Source organism: Pelodiscus sinensis, chromosome 1 (genome assembly GCF_049634645.1).
Source record: "Pelodiscus sinensis isolate JC-2024 chromosome 1, ASM4963464v1, whole genome shotgun sequence".
Classification (NCBI taxonomy): domain Eukaryota; kingdom Metazoa; phylum Chordata; order Testudines; family Trionychidae; genus Pelodiscus; species Pelodiscus sinensis.
In genome coordinates this window covers 291,534,748-291,556,296 of record NC_134711.1, presented here as the reverse complement: position 1 = coordinate 291,556,296, position 21,549 = coordinate 291,534,748, and the positions used below count along the sequence as shown (strand labels likewise).

Below are 21,549 nucleotides of genomic sequence, written 5' to 3'. Positions count from 1 at the left end.
TCTAGGGATGTGAAGAGGAGACCAAACCTTTGGTGTCAGGGCAGGCCATCCCCCTGCTGGACAGTTCCCACCCTAGAATGCCCCACAGACTTGTGGCTGGAAAGTGAGTGAGCAGGGCTGTGGAGTTGGAGAGGGCTCCGTGTCATGGAGCTGATGACACTGGATCCCTGCAGGCTCAAGGTGTGGGGAGGACTGTGGTTTTGACAGGCAAAGCAGAGACCCCCTAGCCCGGCGGGCAAGGAGAACATTGATTCTCCAGCTGTGGGGAAAGCCATCTTCACTGCTGAATGGCTTCTGCCCAGGAACAGAGCCATTTAGCAGTGGAATGAGCTCCCCCATGGCTGGGGTTCCTCAGAATTGATAATGTCTGATCCCTGCAGGCACAAGGTGCGTGAGGCTGAACTCTTCTGTGAGTTGAAATCAATATTTACCAACATCTTATCCATGTTAAATTGAATCCTGCCACGCCTATATAGAGTTGAGTGTTAATGGGGCACTTCTCACAGACACCCTGTGGTGTCTCCCTTTCTCTCCCAGGAGTCTCATGTAGCTATTGAAGAGAAGCTGCAGGGATAGCATGGACCCTGGGGATGGGGGGTGTCCTATCTCCTCTCTTTGATTTCTCACAAAGATGGCAGCTGTAATTACACTGAATTACAGCAGAATCAACAACAGCACTAACTGTGCCAGTGAACACCAAAATGTCATTTTCAGTTTGCAGGCATCAAGGCCTCCTACCTCTGCAGCATGGACTGTTTGCTGAGAGCAGGGGGTTTGCCCTTGATTTATTCCTGTGTGAACCCAGCCCTGGTTACTGCCAGGCCTACCCGGCAGAAGGGTTACACCTGTTATATATTTTGTGGAGATTAGATTGTACTAATTGCATGCTGTCATTTCTGGGATCCCATTTGGCATAGCTGTTAAATGCTGTGGAAAGCCATTTAAGTGGTTTCCCCTCCTCCCCCCCCCCCCCAGTGCTAAGCAAAGCAGCTATGAGCTAAACATTGACATGTCTTACTTTGAACAATAGAAAAAAAGCTGCATTGAATTTCTTTCCCTATAACTACCTGAGTTGCTATTAATAAATGATAAAAAGCTTTTTTTTTTATAAGATGATCACTTCTAAAAGAGAATTTAACACTGTTTTATTCAGCCATTTCAAAATTACTGCTGGCTCTATCAGCCTGGGGATGGATTCTCAGATTAGATGAAGCCATTTCCTGAATGCACTCACTTAGTCTGGCCCTCTGATGATTTTCTGTATGGTTTTATAAGCCTGTGCAAAGTGAGGGTGATGGCAGAGGTGGCTTGCTGTCACCCTGTGAGCTGGCCTTTGCAGGGGGAAAAGTGTGGTGTTTATAATGAGGTAGTCAACTCAAGTTAGCTTTTGTTTTAAAATCCCAGTGGAGAAAAAGCACAGGGTAGTTTCACCTTGATGGGGCTGGTTGAGGTAAATACTCATGGGCAGTAGGTAGGAGAGGCTAGGAGACACTGAGCCTCCGCAAATGATCACTCCACTCCCAGGGCCTTGCTTCTATGGTGCTGCAGGGTTCCTGGGACTGGGAAGGTGACAGTGTTGCTGCGCTGTGCTCTCCTCCCCAGTGCGCCAGGACTAGGAGGGAGCCTGCAGCTTTGTTGCCCTGCACTCTCCTTCCAGGGCAGGGGCGGGGGCCATACAGACACAAACCAGCTTGGCAGTTGTGGGGGGGGCTCTGGTTTCCGGAACACCCAGAAGGGGTAGGGCTTTGGGCACAAGGAGCAGGATTTGGGGCTAGCCTCCCCCAGCCAGAAGTTCAGGAGCCACCTATGTAAACACTAGTAGGGGAGAGTCTCAGGTTTGCCTCAACCAGCTACATGAAGGCAAAACTACTCTGTGTCTTGTCTCCACAAGGAAATTGTCAGTGACTTATTTTCGGTCAGATTTGGCCTTATAAACATCACCCTCTTTTTCCTAGTGACTGTACAACGATGATTTCATTCTTCATGATGGTTTGTAGAGTCAGGTGGTCTCACAAGGCTTTCTCCTGACTGGGCTGCTCACAAAGAATGGTGATCCCTTGGGACCCAAATTTATTTCTGGTTCCTCACATTTATTTCTGGTTCCTGGGCACTAACATACATTTGTGTATGAGGCTCTGCCGCTACTCACATTCCTTACAGGGCACACAATGCCAAGATGGCTCAGGAATCTACTGACTCACAATTAGCTTCTCCCTCTTCAGACTCACAACTGTGCCTTAATCTTGTGCAGAAAGGATCACATCGAGGATGAGAGTCCTTCAGCCCCCATACCAATTCAATCCTCAGCCCCTCTGCTGGCAAAGCTAACAGAAGTGCCAGCAGATGCCAGATATGCAGCTGGTTTTCGTAACACAGACGACTGTCCAGCAAAGAAAAGATTTCATTATTCCACAGCTTGTGGGATCTAGAAGCCAGTTTCACTCACCCACTTTCTTTACTCTGCCTTTAGTGTCACTTGCACAAAGTCATTTGTCATGGTTACAAGATTTGGAGTCAAGTTAAAATCATAGAAACTGGAGATGGAAAAGACTTACTAAGTAACTATGTATACCCATTGGCCAATACAGGCTTACTTCCAGCTGCATGTTCAGTCTGAGTTTTAAGATTCAGGCAAAAAGGATTTCTGTAATTTCTTATGGGTTTCTATTCCACAATTTAGAAGATTTTCCTAATTTGAAAAATTTATTCAGCCCACTTTTATCTTTGTCCAATGGCATCTGATTTCTGTTAGTTACACTTGCTTGGACTAATCCAAACAATTCTCCTCTCACTCTCCTTGCTGTTCCTAGAACAGTAGTCGCCAACCTTCTGAAGCATGAGATCACTGTCTGAATATAAGTGCAATCCAGGATCTACCTCTGGTCTTGGGCTAAAGGATTTGGAGTGTGGGAGGGGCTCTGAGCTGAGCCTGGGGCAGGGAGTTGAGATGCAAAAGAGGGTTCAGGATGTAGGCTCTGGAAGGGAGTTTGGGTGTGTGTGTGGGAGGGGGGCCAGGGCTAGGGCAGGAGTTTGGGGTATAGGAGGGGGTCAGGACTGGGGCTGGGGTTCAGACTGTGAGCTCCAGAAGGGCATCGCTTACCACAGGTGCCTTCCAGGTGGTGGAGCAGTGGGGTTAAGGCAGGCTCACCCCTGCCCTGGCTCTGCACCGCTCCCAAAAGCAGCCAGTAAACTTTCTCATCCCTGCTCCTCTGCTCTGTGGAGATGGGGTACAGGATGGGCGGTGGAGCACCCTGACATAAGCACCCCCCCCTTCTTCCTGTGTCCTACACAGCAAATAGGAGGCTCCCGGGGCTCGGGAGGCAGCTCCAAGGCAGAGGTCAGGAGAAGCATGACAGTGCTGAGAAGGGCAGATGAAGTGCCGGCACTTGACGGCCTCCCAGCCAAACCTGTCAGGATCACCTGTCAAAGGCTCCAATCTACCAGTAGATCCCGATCTACTGGTTGGTGTCCACTGTCCTAGAATGTAAGAAAGACCATACCAGGTCAGACCAAAGGTCCATGTAGCCTAGTATCCTTTCTTCTGACAGTGACCAATGACAGGTGCCCCAGAAGGAATGAACAGAACAGGGAGTCACCACGTGACCTATCCCATGTTGCCCATTCCCAGCTTCTGACATGCAGAGGCTAAGGACACCATTCCTTCCAATCTTTCCTGATAGCCATTGATGGACCTATCCTCCTGTCAGCCGACGGTCAGGGCAGTGTGTGTGTGTATGTTTCCGAGAAAAGGTTTAACGTCCCTGTCTTTACTGCTAGGACCGGGGTCCCATCGCAGAGGGTGGCCAGCAGGCCAACAGACGCCCCGTTATATAGGAAGAGCTTATTACACCTTAGATTTTAGCTGCTAGAACACAGGGGTTCCTTCGCAGAGGGCAGCCTAGGAAAGGCTGAAAAGGTGCCCCAACGGATCTTGTCACCTGGGAGTGACACAGATCCAAACGCCCAAGCTCTCCCTATGTCTGTCCCTTTATGACCAGCTGAAGTTCTTTTAAATTGTGCTTGGTTCTATTACAGCAACTGAAGGAGTCAGGTTAAAACTTAAACAGTTACAGGTTTATTTGAGGAAGCTTATAAATCATATGGTTGCAATGGCTATTGCTCTATTTCTTAACTACTAGCAAAATATAGATCTTAAAAATGGTTACAAAGAAGATAAAGATAGAAAAATAGAAATAATGGTACCAAATAACAGCTTACTCTTTCTATGTGTACACTTAAGAGAGAGGACCACATCCAGGTACAATTTTTACCCCCTTCTGTGCCTCTCGACTCCAGCATGTCAGGCCAGGGCCGGTCCCTCAATTCCTAGGAAAGACGAAAATACGAGGTGGGCGTCCCCATAGAACCTCGGGAGGTCAAACACCTAACCCGACCAGCAGGTAGAGGGTAGAATGACACTCAAAGTGAGTGTGTGCTGGACCTATCTTTTATACTCATGGGGTCACGTATTTCTCTTTCTTATCTGTAATGCCAATTGATGCTGGTCTGTCTGCTGTGAGACCAATTCTTACAAGGGAGTTGTGAACTTAATTTACACTTGTAAGAGAGAATTGAGATGATTAAATTGGAATTACTGGGGGATTCTTTTCTCAGTGGGAAATTCCTCTCCCAGGGACTGTGTGTGTTCGAATCAACATAGGTGCCAGCCTGACACTTCTTGCAGCCTCGAGCTTAGCTTATTTCCTTAATCGTTACTCAGAGTCAGAAACTCGCATATCCTGGTCAAAGCAGATCAAAGCTTAATGGCTATGCTGATCTTCTTGCTCCTTCTCTGTCCTGTATGCTTTAGGAACCTCAGAGAGGCAAATAAGATGGATGAGATGGGGGCGGGCTGTCTGGCTACACCTCCATGTATTTATCTATTTCTTTTTTGAACCCTTGTAAAGTCCTGGTCTTCACAATGTCCTCTGGCAAGGAGTTCCACAGGTTCCCTGTGTTTTGTGAAGAAATACTTCCTTTTGTTGGTTTAAAACCTGCTACCTAGTCATTTCATTTTGTGACCCCTCTTTTTTGTGTTATGGGAACATTAAATAATTCTTCCTTATTTACTTTCTCAACACGAGTTATGATTTTATACATGTCTATCAAATCCCACTCTTAGTCTCCTCTTTTCTAAGCTGAAAAGTCCCGGACTCCTCATGTGGCAGCCATTCCAAACTCCTCGTCATTTTTTTGCCCTTTTCTGAATGTTTTCCAATGCTAAGATACCTTTTTTGAGATGAGGTGACCACATCTGCACACAGTATTCAAGATATGGATGTACCATGGATCTATATAGAGGCAATAAGATATTCTCTGTCTTATTCTCTATGGGTATGTCTACCCTAGTCCCCTAGTTCAAACTAGGGAGGCTAATGTAGGCATTCGAACTTGCAAATGAAGCCCGGGATTTAAATATCCCGGGCTTTATTTGCATGTTCCCGTCCGGTCGCCATTTCGAAATGACACTAGTCTGGACTAACTGCCCACGGCTACACGCAGCAGTTAAGCGGTAATTCGAACTAAGTCCTTAGTTCGAATTACCTGTTACACCTCATTCTGTTTGCTTTTTTCACTGCTGCTGCACATTGAGTGGATGTTTTCAGAGAACTAATTTAGTCCCCATCATTTTATATGTATAATTGGGATTATGTTTTCCAATGCGCATTATTTTACATTTATCAACATTAAAATTAATCTGCCATTTTGTTGCCTGATCACTTAGTTTGGTGAGATCTTTTTGAAACTCTTCACAGTCTGCTTTGGTATTAACTGTCTTGAACAGTTTGGTATAATCTATAAATTTTGCCACCTCACTGTTTACTCTATTCTCCAGATCATTTATGAATATTTTGAGGATTGCTTCCAGTACAGCAAGGCTGTTCCCCACTCTGGCACTACGAATGCAGAAGATGAGGACCCGCAAGAGCGCTTCAAAACCATGCTTCTATATGCCCTGGTTACACAAACTTCCCTCCAAAATCCTAATACCCATATTTTGGGAATTTCGCTGCCACCATCAAGTGCTTTGAACCTCTAAAAAAAGAGGGGTGAACACTTGAAATCACCTTCATGGGTACCCCAAGCTCTTTTATCCCAAAAGAGCTTGAAAAAGAAAAGAGAAAAACAAGCTGCAGTCTCTGGTAGCCAACCTCTCAGTCAGACGCATGCAGATACACACAGACAAACCTTCGAGGACACAAGATTCAAATCATCACCTTAAAATATGTGATTTTTATTACAAAACAAAAGATATACTTGATAAGGCATACTTGGTTGCTAGGTGTACAGAGCAACTAAGGAAAATAAATTTTTAAAATAGAGAACAAAGTCTCAGCACAATGCTTAGATGCTAATGGGGGAGGAGAGGCATAGATTCACACAGAGTAGTTCAAACCAAACCACAAAATAAAGAAAAATTACCCTGAACGCGCCTGGATTCATATTTCCCTGGTACTCACTTCTAATTTTTCTTTGTTCAGTCTGCTCCCCTGTCCTGAATTCCATAGGGGTAGTCTTGCCTGGGTTAAATCATTCTGTGTCTCTCAACCCCTGGTATTATTCTCCCTCACTGAGGCTAGGTCTACACCTCAGTGTTTTTGCACAAAAAATCGCAGCGCCTCCACTCCTCAAGCACATTTTTGCGCAAGTAAAACGAAAAAACCGAGGGGTTTTTCTGGTGTACGTATTCCTCTTTCTACGAGGAATAACTCCTTTTTGCACAAGAGCTCTTGCGCAAAAAGGTGTGTGTGGACAGTGAACAGGGTTTTTTTGCACAAAAAGAGGCAATCAAAAAGAGGTGCCCTGGTGGCCTTTCAGTAAATAGCAATCAGAGTTTCCTTTCGAGAGAGTGTCCATGCAGTCTAGACACGCTCTTTTGCAAAAGCGCATCGCTTTTTTGATGCACTTTTGCAGTGTGGACGCTGCCTTGTGCAAGATATTTTTGTGGAAGATCTAAGCTTCTTGCGCAAGCAGCCTATAGTGTAGACATAGCCAAAGAAAGCAGGCAGAGTATCTATATCCAATTCAAATTCTAAGCCTCTAACTCGATTGGTTTTCCCGGCCCCCTGGCTGACCCCTTTGCTAGGCACCTGAATTAACCCCTTAGTCACCAGGTGTTGGTCAGCACTCCTTTTGTTCATGACAACTCCATTCTCCAGATCATTTATCTGAGGATTGGTTCCAGTACAGACCCCTGCTGGACACCACTCTCCATTCTGAAAATTGACCTTTTATTCCTATCCTTTGTTTCTTATCTTTTTCTCTCTTTTAATCGGTTATCAGTCCATGAGAGGACCTTGCCTCTAACCCTATGAGAACTTACTTTTGCTTAAGAGCCTTTGGTGAGGGATCTTGTCAAAGGCTTTCTGGAAATCTAAGTGCACTATATTCACTGGATCCCTCTTGATCACATGCTTGTTGACCACCTCCCTCCCCAAAGAATTCTAGTAGATTAGTGAGGCATGATTTCCCTTTACAGAATCCATGTTGACTTTTCCTCAACAAATGATGTTAATCTATGCATTTGACAATTCTGTTCTTTACTATAGTTTCAACTAATTTGCCCCATACTGACATTAACCTTAGCAGTCTGTAATTGCCAGAATCACCTCTAGAGCCAATTTTAATATTGGTGTCACACTAGCTATCTTCCAATCATTTTGGTATAGAAGCTGATTTAAAGGATAGGTTACAATTCACAGTTAGTAGTTTTTCAATTTGACATTTGAGTTCTTTCAGAACTCTTGGGTAAATGCCATCTGGTCCTGGTGACTTGTTACTGTTCGGTTTATCAATTTCTTACAAAACCTCCTCTAATGATAATTAATTTTGGGACAATTCCTCAGATTTGTCACCTAAAAAGAATGGCTCAGGTTTGGGAATCTCTCTCACATCTGCAGCTGTGAAGATCAATGCAAAGAATTCATTTAGCATCTCTGTAATGATCTTATCATCTTCGAGTGCTCCTATAGCATCTTGATCTTCCAGTGGCCCCATTGGTTGTTTAGCTGGCTTCCTGCTTCTGATGTACTTAAAAAACATTTTGCTATTACTTTTTGAATTTTTGGCTAGCTGTTCTTCACATTCTTTTTCAGCCTTCCTAATTATATTTTTACACTTCATTTGACAGACTTTGTGCTCCATTCTATTTTCCTCACTAGGATTTAACTTCCATTTTTAAATGATGCCTTTTTATCTCTCTCTGCTTCTTTTACTTGGTTGGTAAGCCATTGTGGCACTTTTTTGGTTCTCTTACTGTGTTTTTATACAGTATACATTTAAGTTGAGCCTTTTAAGCACTATGATTTCCTGACTAACTTGCTACTTCAGTATCTAAATTCAAACTATTAAGGTTTCAGTTGGTGTTATAAGAACAGCGTCAGTCTGCCGACAGTGACTAATACCAGATGCTCCAGAGGGAGGGATCACAACAGGTAATCCTCATGTGATCCTCTCCTGTAACCCACCTCCAGAGAAACAGAAGCTAGGGATACCATTCCTACCCATCCTGGCTAATAACCAGGGCTCGACAAATAATGCAATCTACTCGTCCGTGGCAACCCGGAAGAGCCGGGTTTGGGCGATCTGCGCATGCACAGATCGCCGGACTGCGCGGCTGGTGAGCGGAGCTCTCCGTGGTTCAGTGGGCCCTGCTAATAACCATTGATGGACCTAATCTCCATGAATCTATCTAGCTCTTTTTTGAACCCTGTTTAAGTTCTAGCCTTCACTTCATCCTCTGGCAAGGCGTTCACAGGTTGACTGTGCGCTGAGTGAAAAAAACCCCTCCCTTTTGTTTGTTTTAAACATGCTGCCTATTAATTTCATTTGGTGACCCCTAGTTCTTATATTGTGGGAATAAGTAACTTTTCCTTATTCACATTTTCCACACCAGTGATGATTTTATAGACCTCTGTCATATCCCCCCTCTTTTCTAAGGTGCAAAGTCCAAGTCTTTTTAATCTCTCTTCATATAGAACCAATTCCAAACCCCTAATCATTTTTGTTACCCTTTTCTGAATCTTTTCCAATGCCAATATATCTTTTTTTGAGGCAACCACATCTGTACGCAGTATTCAAGATGTAGGTGTACCATGGTTTTATATAGAGGCAATAAGATTTTTTCTTTATCCCCTTTTTAATGACTCCTAACATTCTATTTGCTTTTTTCACTGACGCTGCACACTGAGTGGATGTTTTCAGAGAACTACCCACAATGACTCCAAGATCTTTCTCTTGAGTAATTTTAGCCAAATTAGTCCCCAACATATTGTATATATAGTTGGGATTATGTTTTCCAATGTGCATTACTTTACATTTATCAATATTACATTTTATTTGCCATTTTGTTGCCCAATCACTTAGGTGTTTTTGAAGCTCTTTACAGTCTGCTTTGGTCTTAGCTATCTTGAGCAGTTTGGTATCATCTGCAAATTTTGCCACCTCACTGTTTACTTTTCTCTAGATTATTTATAAATAAATTGAATAGGATGGGTCCCAGGACAGACCCTTGAGGGGCACCACTAGTTACCTCTCTCCACTTGGAAAACTTACCGTTTATTCCTATCCTTTGTTTCCTGTCTTTTAACCAGTTATCAATCCACAAAAGGACCTTCCCTCTTATCCCATGACAACTTACTTTACTTAAGAGCCTTTGGTGAGGGACCTTGTCAAAGGCTTTCTAGAAATCTAAAGATATTATATCCACTGGATCCCCCTTGTCCACATGTCTGTTGACCCTCTCAAAGAACTATAGCAGTTTAAACCAATTGCATGTAAAAAAAAAACTTAAAGCAATTCAATTTTCTTTTCCTCAGCAAACTCAACCATGGACATCCTCCTCCTACTATGTAGCTGTTAGCTTTGTTTTAACATTAGAATTAGTTATTCATGAATGCTGTGTAAACATGAGGGCTGAGTTCACTATTGTTTCTCCAAATTTCTGGCAGGCATTTAGTCAGTTCCCTAGTGGTGATTTTACCAGCTGGTAGCCCCTTTTTGCAAAGTCCTTTATAAAAGCCCCTAAATATGTGTAGATCTTCATTAATGCTGTAGTTGCTCCCGAAGAGATTTATCTGTCAAACATGGTTTCCTATTGTACAAAAAGTATTGCTTTCCAGCTAGTGGAATAGCACTTATTATTAGACTTGAATAATACAGGCACTTGTTAATAAAAAGAGAACCTGGTGAGTAAATATTTTAAAAAGTAGATCTCTACAGAGGTAATGTAATATATACAGGAATAAACAACATCCAGTAGCTAATCATAGAAGTTGTGTATGTGGCAGTTTTGTAAATTGCAGAATACTACATCAGACCAGGGGACAAAACAACACTAAAAATTAAACCAAGCATTTGCTATGAGCTGCTGATTTACAGATAAATCAAATCTGCTGAAAAATTTTGCAAAGGCAATATTGCTTCTTCTACCTTCACAAGTCTCCTAAGGGTTCCTCTGCTGCCCCCTGATGGCACTGTAAAGCCCCGCAGTTCTTGGGTTGGGGAGCAAGCCAACTGTGGGAGTATAGGAAATAATTATGATCAGTTCTTCTCATAACTAGAAACAGCAGAGGAGCTGCCTGTCTGCAGCAGAGGAATTTGAACTGCAACAGAGAGAAAAGGTGCATGCAACCGACAGAGAAAGATGTGGAATGAAAAGAAGCCAATATCACCCAAAGCCAGATAACTGAAAGTAGGGTCCCTGGAAGCTGACTATCACTATAGTGTATCACAGGATCCAACTTTCACCAGATACTTTTGTTGAAGAATCTATTTTGTGGTTTCTCATTCTAGTTCTTTCTTTGGTTTAACAAGGTGAGTTAAGACAGCACTCTAAAGTCCTTTCAGGTATGAGAAATTCATTGGAAAGACGCTGATTTGCCAGGAATGTTTGCAGACTAAAAGACAACGTAGCATTTTGTATGTTGTCAGGGAGAAATGGACTGCAGATCACTACGTTAGAAAAGGTTTTCTGAATATTTAAAAAATTCTTTAGAATCTATGCAGTGAGATGAGCATGTTTCTGTTGCCGACGGATTTTGGGTCTTGGGACAAAGTCTAACTGATTGAGCAGTCAGGATTTGTAAAGTTACAGTACAGTGGACTGGTAATTTAGAAAGCAACAGTCTGTCTTCCTGGTTTGTTCCTCAGCAGTGTTTGGAATTGACTGAAAATGCAGCTTATTTTGTTTAGCCAAAGCATATTTGAAGCAACGCAATAATAGAAGACCAGTTTGGAATCTGTTCTTTAAGTAGGTGGTGGGAATAGTGTAAATGGGGGGATATCAATGCAGAGGGGTCAGGCATGCTCACAAAAGAGAGGTTCATTCTTATTTTGGCGAGCCCAACTCTTAAAATGTCAGGTTAGGGCAAAAACCAACGGCAGCAAACCAATTCAAAGTTCATGCTATGTGGAGCTGAGTTTACAGATGGGTCTGAGCGACAGAGACTTCTCATTATTACCTAGAGGAATAAGGCAACAGAGTTTTAAAACAAGGGGAAGAGTATCTGAGCAAGTGTTAGTATGTCATGAGTTTGCTGCAGTTCAAGCCCTGAAACCAACATTCTGCGGCAACCCTGACCCTCTCCACCAGCACAACTGGCACAAAAGGGAGAAGGACTGGAAGAGGTCAGCTGTGCAGAGACTGAGCAGGATGTGGAGGGGAAATACATGCTCTGGAGCTCTGGTCTATGGAGTCCACCTTTGCTATCATATAGGAACAGCAGGCCAGGGAGTAGCCCCAGGACCTACAGCTATGCAGGTTCACCAGACGAATTTTCTGCATTTAGGGCTGGGCAGCTGTTTTGACAGCTAATGTGACCACCCCCATGGTGACTGAATAACTTGTCTCTTTGTCTGGAGACTCTTCCTTACACCTGTGCAACACCAGAATAATTCTATTTGAGTCAATGAAGTAGCAACAGGGTAAAACTGAGGTAAGGAGGAAGCATAATGTGGGCCTTTGTCTCTATCTTTACCCAGTTGTGTCTGGGTTTTTCATTACCTGTGGTACTGTATGTACCTGTCAGTGATTTTCTAAGACCCCTGCAATACTTGTTGTGGACAAAATGAGGGTGCCTATCTGCATTACTTTAGCATTGTATAAGCCTCTATATTCTGCATTGATTCAGTATAATTTTTAGTGATAATTTACATTTTAATTTCTTGTAATCGCAGCATTCCAAAGAAAATTATCCCTCAATTTGCCTGGCAACTGAATTTCTCTTTCACATCTGTTGTAGCTTATTAGCTACAGTAAATGCTTTTGCGCTTAAAATGCATTACAATCCTGCACACAGGGACTTTTTTGGCACATTACCCATAGACTTAATGGCTCTTTCCAAAGTAGTAGATCAATCATAAAGGTTTCAAAGTCAACCAGGTAAATGGGTGCATTTTATCTGTAATCTAGTGAATTTATCTAGAGGTGATATAAATATGCCCTGTTGTGTGTGTAGTTAAGAGACATGCATACGTTTTGCTTTCTTAGTTCGGTCTTTACATTTTTAAAGAACTCTCCCTCTGTGCAGAACTCAATTTTAGCCATGTGATAGGATGGCTGTAGTTACTCAGGCCAGCCACTAGAAGGAGACATGATCACATATACTGAGTCTATTACAATTTACTTGGCTTCTTTATTGCAGTTTTTATTTAAAACCAAAGTTATTTTAGACTGAGAGTACATGTTGCTTTCTCTCTCTGTGTCTGTGGAAATATAGCTTGTACAGTTGTTTATCTATGATAATTTGATACTCAAAGATTTTTTTTACAAGCACTGATAAAGGATAGGTAAAGTAATTTTAGAAAAAGGTACAACTATGAAAATATTTTCTGTTCATTCCATTGTTGCTTTAAAAAAATTAAAATAATGGGTGTTTATATTTTTCTCATAATGGCCAAAGTGATTTAATTAGATTGTTTTATGGATATGTCACTAGCTATGTCTTGTTTCTAAAAGCAAAGTCTAATTTGGGGTTGCTCAGGAATAAAATTTACAACTAATGCCTTCAATTTAATCTACTTTTTTCTACATTTAAAACTGATCTCTCATTTAGTTTTATAAGAGGATATCATTTTCCTTTGGTAAAGAGTTATGAAGCCTTGTGCTGCTTCTACATTGTGTTTTTGTGAGCCAGGAGCTCTTGCTAGCATTGTGAACGTTGTATACAACCTACTACAACTACATTGTTACCTGCTCACGCTTTGCGCAGTAAGTACACTTCACTCAGGGCCGGCCCACAACATTTTGGCACCTGAGGCGGGGAGCTCAAATGACGCCCCCATGCCACCTTTTCTCCTGCCTGCCTGTTATGTCTCTTGTGCCCTCCTTCCTCCAGCACAGCACTCCACCATCTCTGTGCATCTAGAGCAGAGAGAATACATATGCACCAGCAGCAGACACAATTTTCTACACTCTGGGTCCTAGTGGGACCCCCCCCCCCCCCCCAGTTTGGCACCTGAGGCAGCTGCCTCAGTTCGCCTCATGGTAAGGCCAGCCCTGACTTCACTGCCAATTTCTTTCTTTTAACCTGTCACTTGTTGCAATCCAAAAGCATGATAGTATCTTAATGAGTCTGGGAGGGTTTTGTGGCACACTGAGTGTGAGAGGGGAGAGGACAGGGTGAACTTTTCCAGAATTAGGTCACTTCTGAATTACCATCATCTTATTGTGTGGCCACATGAAGAGAGGCAGCCTTTGCCAAGAGTTACTGCACAGCATTTCTGAGTATGGGGGAAGGGTGCTAACACACATACAACTGCGCAGAAATTGCTGGCAAATGACTTTTTAAATACATCCCCTTTATGTACAATGGATACCAATTTTAATCTTTTAAAAAGTCACTGTCTTTCTTAATGGTGGCCTTGATTCTGCACAGTGCAGACAGGGAGTGTAGGGCCTGGTGTAAAGACATGGACAAAACAAGGAGAGGAGGGGAAGCTGATCCTCTGCATTACTGAAAGCTCTGCTGTCTGGCTGCCAGAATGCTCCTGACTAATAGCAGCAGCAAGGCCAAAAGGGAGCCGTTAGCTAAGTGCCTTGTTTGCACTCTGAGAATGTCTCTGACTTGCTCTTTTTCAGACACATCCAGTTGTGCATGTATGCCACACCCCTTTTTCACCGTGCATTCTACTCTTTATCTCTACCAGGGATGGGGAATTTCTGGTTCTTCAGGATTAGCCACTGGTGGGCTGCCAGACACTTTGTTTAGCTGAGTGTTCCCAGGCATGGAGCGCTAGTTTCCAAAGGCCGCGATTTACTATTTCTGGTCAATGGACTCTGCAGGATGCAGTGCGGAGCAGGCCACCATTTCCTGCAGCTTCCATTGTCCATGAACACTGACCAATGGCCACTGAGAGCTGCGGGGCTCCATGCCTGCAGATGGTCAGGTTAAACCAAGCGTCTGGCAGCCCGTCAGCAGCTTACCTTGATGAACCGTATCTGACCAGCATGTTGGAGGTTCCCCACCCCTGATCTATACCATCTCCTCTCACTTGCACTCATGTCACATGCCTGATTTAAGTGGAGTTTCTCCTAAGTTACACCAATGTTATGTGAGAAGTGAATCAGGCGTTTAGCATTCAGTTTATAGTGAGGTTCAATGTCTAGATTCATTTGTATGCTCTGGCTACTTGGTGCTACTCCAGCAAATTGAGTGTGGGGCTGCTTTGGGGGCTGGGGCTGCTAAAGCAAAGCAGTGAATCTGGCCCATCATTTTTAGTTCATTAAAAATGCAACTTATTATTGTCACGCCCTTATTATTTCTGTCCCTACAGCTATACCAGACAGTGATCATCAATGGCTGCTGGCCTGGAGAAAGCTTGTCACCGGTGCATATCTAAAATTGCCAGCAATGGTAAGTTACAGCTATAGAAATAGCCATTTTCTATTACTTAAACAGAGCTTTGGTTCCTATGAGAAAAATGGGCTGATACCAAATTCATTGCAAGTTAAGGGCATGACAGTTTAAGCAGCTGTGCGACCTTCTGCTATGATTTTACCAGAACTGACAAACTAAGGGCTTGACCCAAAGTCCAGGTAAAACCATGGAGATTTTGGGCACTGAATCAAGCCCAAATGGTCTACTCCTGCCTGGTGCAGAGAAAGGACAACTCCTACCTAAGTCAATTAGCACCTCACAGGAGGGACTCAGCATGCTGCAGGACTGTGTCCTAAACTGATAGATCTAGTCAGTACATAGATGAAAGAATTGCAAACTTCTGATTCCTCCTTCTGAGTCATCACTAAACCAATGTCCCACCATGGTGCTAGGAAGCACATTGCTGCTGCAGCTGTGATATAAAGCTGAGGCTTGGATATAGAAGGACCTGTTGCCCATTTTTCCACACAAGTCATGTTTGCGCAGTGGCCGTATCGTAGTGTCCCGGTCACGTTTATTTTGAATAAATACATTCTGTCCCTACCTAATTTTCCTCTGCAATTTCCATAGGATGCAGTCCTCTTCTTCTCTGCCTGGAGTGTTGTTGTTTGTGTGGGTATTAGGGAGACTGGTTTGATAGAGAGAGGAACTAATGGTTGTCTGTGTAAAGCACTCCCCTTCTGTGGTATAGTAATAGAGATGTAGCCGGTTTCAGCAAGACCCTTCTGTGATGTTTGCATGGGAATGAAAATATCTTAAAGCACTTTACAATGCACTGCACTGTGGAGCAAATGTAATGTAATTCTTTTCAAATAGGGCCCGATTCATGATTCACCACAGATGTATAGTAGAAAACACCCATTAAAAAGAGTGCAGGTTGACATCTTCAGGGAATGAATCTCACATCCTATGACCCGCCAGAGCAAAATCACAATCAGCTTTTGATCCAAAGCACAATGACCAGACTCCCCAAAAGCCATGTGATATCACACTCAAACATCTGCCTGGACAAGCCTCACTTTTAGATCACAAGCTCTTTGGGAAAGGGGCCATCTGTTTGTACAGCATCTGGCACAACACAGTTTTGATCCATTACTAGCTCTCGTAGGCCCAACAGTAATTTTATTAACACCAATGGAAGATTTCTCTAACGTGGCCTGGGCTTATACAATTCGAGGCTTTAAAATCAACAGGGCCATCTTAAAAATCCTTTTGCAGCTTTATAGGGCATCAGGGTAAAAATAAAGATTATGGAGTAGAGTATAATAGAATCTTGGCTGCTCTTTTGTCCTTTGAGCAGGGGCGGATATAGGGCAGGGTGAACGGGGCGGCCGCCCCGGGCCCCGGGCTTAAAAAAGCCCCGCGCATGCACCGTGGCAAAGGGGGGGCCCCGCGGAGTTATGCTGCCCGGGGCCCCGCAAAACAGTCATCTGCCCCTGCCTTTGAGCATTCTGTACAAGTGACAAGTAGTGGAGAAGTCCTATGAAAACCCCTGTTAAGAGGATGACCACATGGTAAACAAGGTTGCACCTGTGCATTTTATGAGACTTTTTCCTGGAGCATAAGACCCAACCCATGGCATGAGGGTGGCATGAGGGCAACAGAAAACAAAATCGTTAACCTAACTTCCAACTATGTTGCCTTTATGTGCTGTGCTCCAAATTCCTAGTGCCATTACTTTAAATCCATGATGTTTTCCAAATCCTGAATCTCAAATATGAGAGAGAAAATTCCTTCATATTATTTGCCCACTCAACAAAACTGAAACCTCACCGAAACAAATTGCTATATTCCTCAGTCTTTGGTTGCTACTTTGGGGTCTCATACGGATAGTTTTGGCTTCAATTGATTGAGCTCCCTGAAAGCTCAGAATAAATGTCCATAAAGGATTAAAGCACTGAACTCCTTGTTCCATAACAAAGTGACCTAGAATGCACACACCCCTTGAAATACATTCCACTAAGGGTACGTCTAGACTACATGCCTCTGTCGCCAGAGGCATGTAGATTTGGCTACCAGGCCTAGGATGAGGCATACCTGGGTGGTCGACAAATGCCTTTGATGTCGACACCCGCGTGTCCAGACTACCGCGCTGAGCCGACAAACAGCTGATCAGCTAAGCGCGGCAGCCAGGTAAATTTAAATGAAGCGGCGATTATTTAAATCGCCGCTTCATTTTCCTATGCCTGGTAGCCTAATCTACATGCCTCTGGCGACAGAGGCATGTAGTCTAGACGTACCCTAAGATTACAATAAAATCACAAACCCCCAAAAGCTAAATTACACTTTACAGTTACTGATTCCAGTACATTAGAATTCCAACCAACAATGTTCTAACAAATCCTGTCCAGTTTGTTCTTCAAGTGTAGCCTAAAATAGTCTGGCTTTAAGCAATTCAGTCTGAAATGGAACAGCAAGAGCCCACCCATTCTGCATCTTACCTTCTCCCCTTAGGTGATACCAAATACCAACTGCCTAGTCAAAACCAAGTTACAGAGGGCTGTCATCTAAGTAAAGGCCAGGCCAGGTGTGATGTAGGTTGGGAGATCTGACAGGATTCCCACTCTGAGGAAAGAGAACTGTAGGGAACATTGTTAGGCCAGATTCCTTATCCCCATCTCTTCTGTTGCGTTACTCCAGTGACACAAAGGGCCTCAGGAGCACAGACTGGTCCCCACTTATAGGCTGAGGATTCACTTGGTAGGGACTGGTCCCCAGCTCATGTTGACCCTCTATGTCACACCCACCAATAGAGAGTACTGAGAGGGGTGTCCAGAACACTCTGTGCTCTGACTTTGCTTATTTTGCTGGCGGCTACTTGGGAACGGTGACCATTTGGCTCAGTCTAGAGAAGGCCCCCAGACTGCTCTAAATACCACTAGGACAATGGGAGGCTCAGAATTGCCTTAAGAAACCAGATGCTTCAGCATCTTGACAACGCTCCATTACTTCCGTCGCCCTCTGTGGAAATCATGCACAGAGAGAATTTTGGCCATTATTTTTACCCCTCTCTGGATTTCAGGACAAAGGCATAGGCAGTGTGTTTCCAGACTTCTGTTCCTATCACTGAAACAATTGAAATGCTTCTGTTTTCTGCTAGTGTTATAGTGCCACCAGAGCTTCATGGGTGACTGAAGCAATACATTACCCTTTAAAAAAAAGGGGGGGGGGGATTCTAATATCACATATGATGGCTTGAATCTGGAATAACTCCATGGAAGTCTAGAAAGTTACCCCATGGTGTAATTGCTAAGACTCTGCAGCTAAAAAAACTGCATTTTGACACTGCACTTCAGTTCCTCTGTCTGTACTTTTCTAAGATGAGGCTTTTCCTAATATTTTAGTGAAAAATTCAATCCTACCTTAACTCTGGGTTTTCTGTGTGACTGGTGCCTCCAAAATGGATTTTTCCATCAATTAAATTAAAAACCCTAATTAATCTTAACTTCACATTTCTTATTCCTCTTTAAATGTTTTTCAGAAAGCATTCATGAAGAGGTTAGTTCTGATGTCAGATACAAACCTAATGGTTTAATGATCATTAAATGAACATAAATGGCCAACAAATCAGCATAGCATCTTTTGAAACTCTCTCTCTCTCTCTCCCTCTCCCTCTCCTTCTCCCTCTCCCTCTCCAATACATTAGGTTCAGAACATCAGGGCAAACTTTAGTTAATTGGCCAAACGGAATTAGAGCCAATTTTAAGTTCCAGTTGTATTGTAAAGCGAATGGGTGATATACTGTAGTCCTTCATGTGACTATTACTAAAATCCTGTTCAGATAGGTTTAGGATATATGAGCATCAATTGTATCATATTGTGACTTTTAGCAATTTAGGGGCGGTTGCTATAGAACAAACAATCTTATATTACTACATGGGAACCAGATGTTTGGTATTAGAGTTGCACAGTCAGACACTGAGGTGAGGATGGTCAGGCCTAGTTGCTGAAGACAAACGACAGAGGCAGAATCTCAAGTTAAGAACCGGGTTGGGACAAAACAAAAGTAGCTGCAGATGCTAGGTTGGAATAAACCAAGGCCTGTGGAATCTGACATCAATATCAGGAAGAGTAATCAGATTCCTGTTTCCGCTGTGAGGTTTGTATACTTACTCTAAGGCCATTTCTATACTAAACGGAGGATCGACGCTGCAGAGGTCGATCTTCTGGCATTCGATTTAGCAGGTTTTGTAAGGACCCACTGAATAGAATGCTGCGGATGCTCCCATTGACTCCAGAATTCCTTGCAGTCGTGAGGAGCAAGGGAAGGCGATGGAAGAGTTTCTCCTGCTGTGGGGTTGCTAGAGAAATTCGGCTTAAGATAAGTCGACTCCAGCTTTGTTATTTACGTAGCTGGAGTTGCATATCTTAAGCCAACCTTTTGGTTTAGCATAGACCTGTCCTCATAATCACTAGACCAGCTCCTGGATTGTGGATTGGCTGGAGCCTAGCACAGGAATGACTCATCCCAGCACAAGGCTTAACCAGGCTCTAGTTCAGACATGACTTATCACCTCACCTGCACTTTTAATGTAAAAAAGATGCTTTGTTATTGCATTGCCTATAGCTGGCAGACTGACCGAATTGATTGGCCCCTGGGCAAGAGGGTGTGGAGTGGCTCTGCATTCGTGGAAGTGGCAGGGTCTTGGGTGGAAGGGGAGGAGTTAGGGTGCTCCATCAGTGATTTAAAGGGCCTGGAGCTCCGGCCCCTGCCACTGCTGTGGTAGCAGTGGCAGCTGGGAGCCCCAGGCCCTTTTGAATTACAGGCAGTCCCCGGGTTACGTACAAGATAGGGACTGTAGGTTTGTTCTTAAGTTGAATCTGTATGTAAGTCGGAACTGGCGTCCAGATTCAGCCGCTGCTGAAACTGACCGCAGGTTCTGACTTACATACAGATTCAACTTAATAACCCCAAGTCAGCTGCTGCTGAAACTGATCAGCAGCTGATTCCAGGAAGCCCGGGGCAGAGCAACTGTGCCTCGGGCTTCCTGTAGTCAGTGCTGGTCAGTTTCAGCAACGGCTGACTTGGGGATGTCTGGGGCAGAGCAGCTGGGGTGCAGCCGGGTTGGTCCAGTAGTGCCCAGAGCGGCGCTGCGGGACCAACCAGCAGCGCCCCAGCTGCTCTGCCCCAGGGTCCACAACAAAAGCCTGGTCTGCTGGGGGGGGGCACACTAGCTGCGCCCCCTCCCCAGCAGACCAGGGACACAGGGAGCAAAGCGGCAGCGGGGGTGCCTCGCCTCTGAGGCTTTGCTCTGGCGCAGGACCGCTTTGCTCCCGGTGCCCCTGGTTTGCTGGAGACGGTCCCCAGCAGACCAGGGGCACCGCGAGCAAACCCGCAGCAGCGGTGGGTTCAGAAGCCAGAGCAAAGCCTCAGAAGCGCGGGAACCCGCCGCTGCTGCGGGTTTGCTCGCGGTGCCCCTGGTCTGCTGGAGACAGTCCCCAGCAGACCAGGGGCACCGGGAGCAGCTTTTCTCGCCCCGGAGGTCGAGGTGGCTGACCGCTGCCTGTGAGCTCCGGGGCGAGAAAGCCCCGTTCGTAAGTGCGGATCCGACATAAGTCAGATCCGCGTAAGTCGGGGACTGCCTGTACTGGGCTCCAGGACAACTGCCTCATTTGTCCCCTTCTTTCCCTACTCTTCCTCCTGGTCAGCAGGCCTGTGTTTAATGTCAGGATAAAATGATACACATTATATTCATAATCATAGATTCCAAGGCCAGAAGGGACCTCTGTGATCATCTAGCCTGATCTCTTATAAAATATAAGGCTTTAGAACTTCACCCAAATAATCCCTAGAATGTATCTTTAGAAAAAAACATCCCATCTTCATTTTAAAATGACCAGTGATTGAGAATCTGCCAGGATCCTTGGTAAATTGTTCTAGTAGTCAGTTACTTTTTTGTTATAAATGTATGTTTTATTTCCAGTCTGAATTTGTCTAGCTTCAATCTCAAGCCATTAGATTGTGTTATACATTTCTTTGTCAAATGTTTGTTCCCCAGGTAGGTACTTACAGACTGTGATCAAGTCATCCCTTCACCTTCTCTTCGTTAAGGTAAATAAATTGAACTCCTTGCATCCATTACCCTATGGCAGATTTTCTAATTCTTTAATCATTCTAATGGCTCTTCTCTGATCCCTCTTCTATTTACCAATCTCCTTCTTGAATTGTGGGCACCAGAAGCAGACACAGTATTATAGCAATGGTCTCAAGAATGCCAAATACAGAGGTCAAAGAACCTCTCTTCTCCTACTCAGATTCCCTTGTTTATGCACCCCCAGGATTGCATTAGCTCTTTTAACCCCAGCATTCCACTGGGAGCTCATTTTTAGCGGATTATCCACCACGACCCCCAAATCTTTTCCAGTCACTGCTTCTCAGAAGCGTGTTCCCTATTCTGTAAGTCTGCCCTCCATTCTTTGTTACTGAGGCCCTTGGTGAAAGCTAATCTTACTGCTCATAGCCTGAAAGCTGCAAACTCAGGTGGCGAGAGCTTCCAGTGGCTCCCCTTAAAATACTTTCCTCAGAAGTACAAACAGTTGTCACTGTGGCATAACTATTCTGAGTGAGTGCAAGAGAAGTGAAGGGGCTGGCTCTGTTTTAATTAAAACATTCCCATTGCTACCACATGGGGTTCCCGTCACTGGCAGTTAAAATCATCAGCCCACTCAG

General features: G+C 44.2%; 1 protein-coding gene across 6 annotated transcripts in view; it reads left to right on the top strand.

The window, feature by feature from the left end:
* The window catches only part of TMEM272 (transmembrane protein 272), a 61,013-nt gene that overhangs the window by 13,799 nt on the left and 25,665 nt on the right, over positions 1-21,549 (top strand). For 2 of the 6 annotated variants that reach the window (XM_025185575.2, XM_025185572.2), the window contains exons 1-2: positions 14,776-14,855; positions 20,879-20,931. Coding sequence is in view for 3 of the 6 variants with exons in the window: in XM_025185565.2 (XP_025041350.1) it covers positions 14,798-14,855 (58 nt within the window). In the remaining 3 variants the exon portion in view is untranslated. Of the gene's footprint in view, positions 1-10,534; positions 10,816-14,775; positions 14,856-20,878; positions 20,932-21,549 lie in introns of those variants that run through there. The other 4 variants (XM_025185565.2, XM_025185567.2, XM_025185564.2 and 1 more) reach the window with 3 other exon arrangements.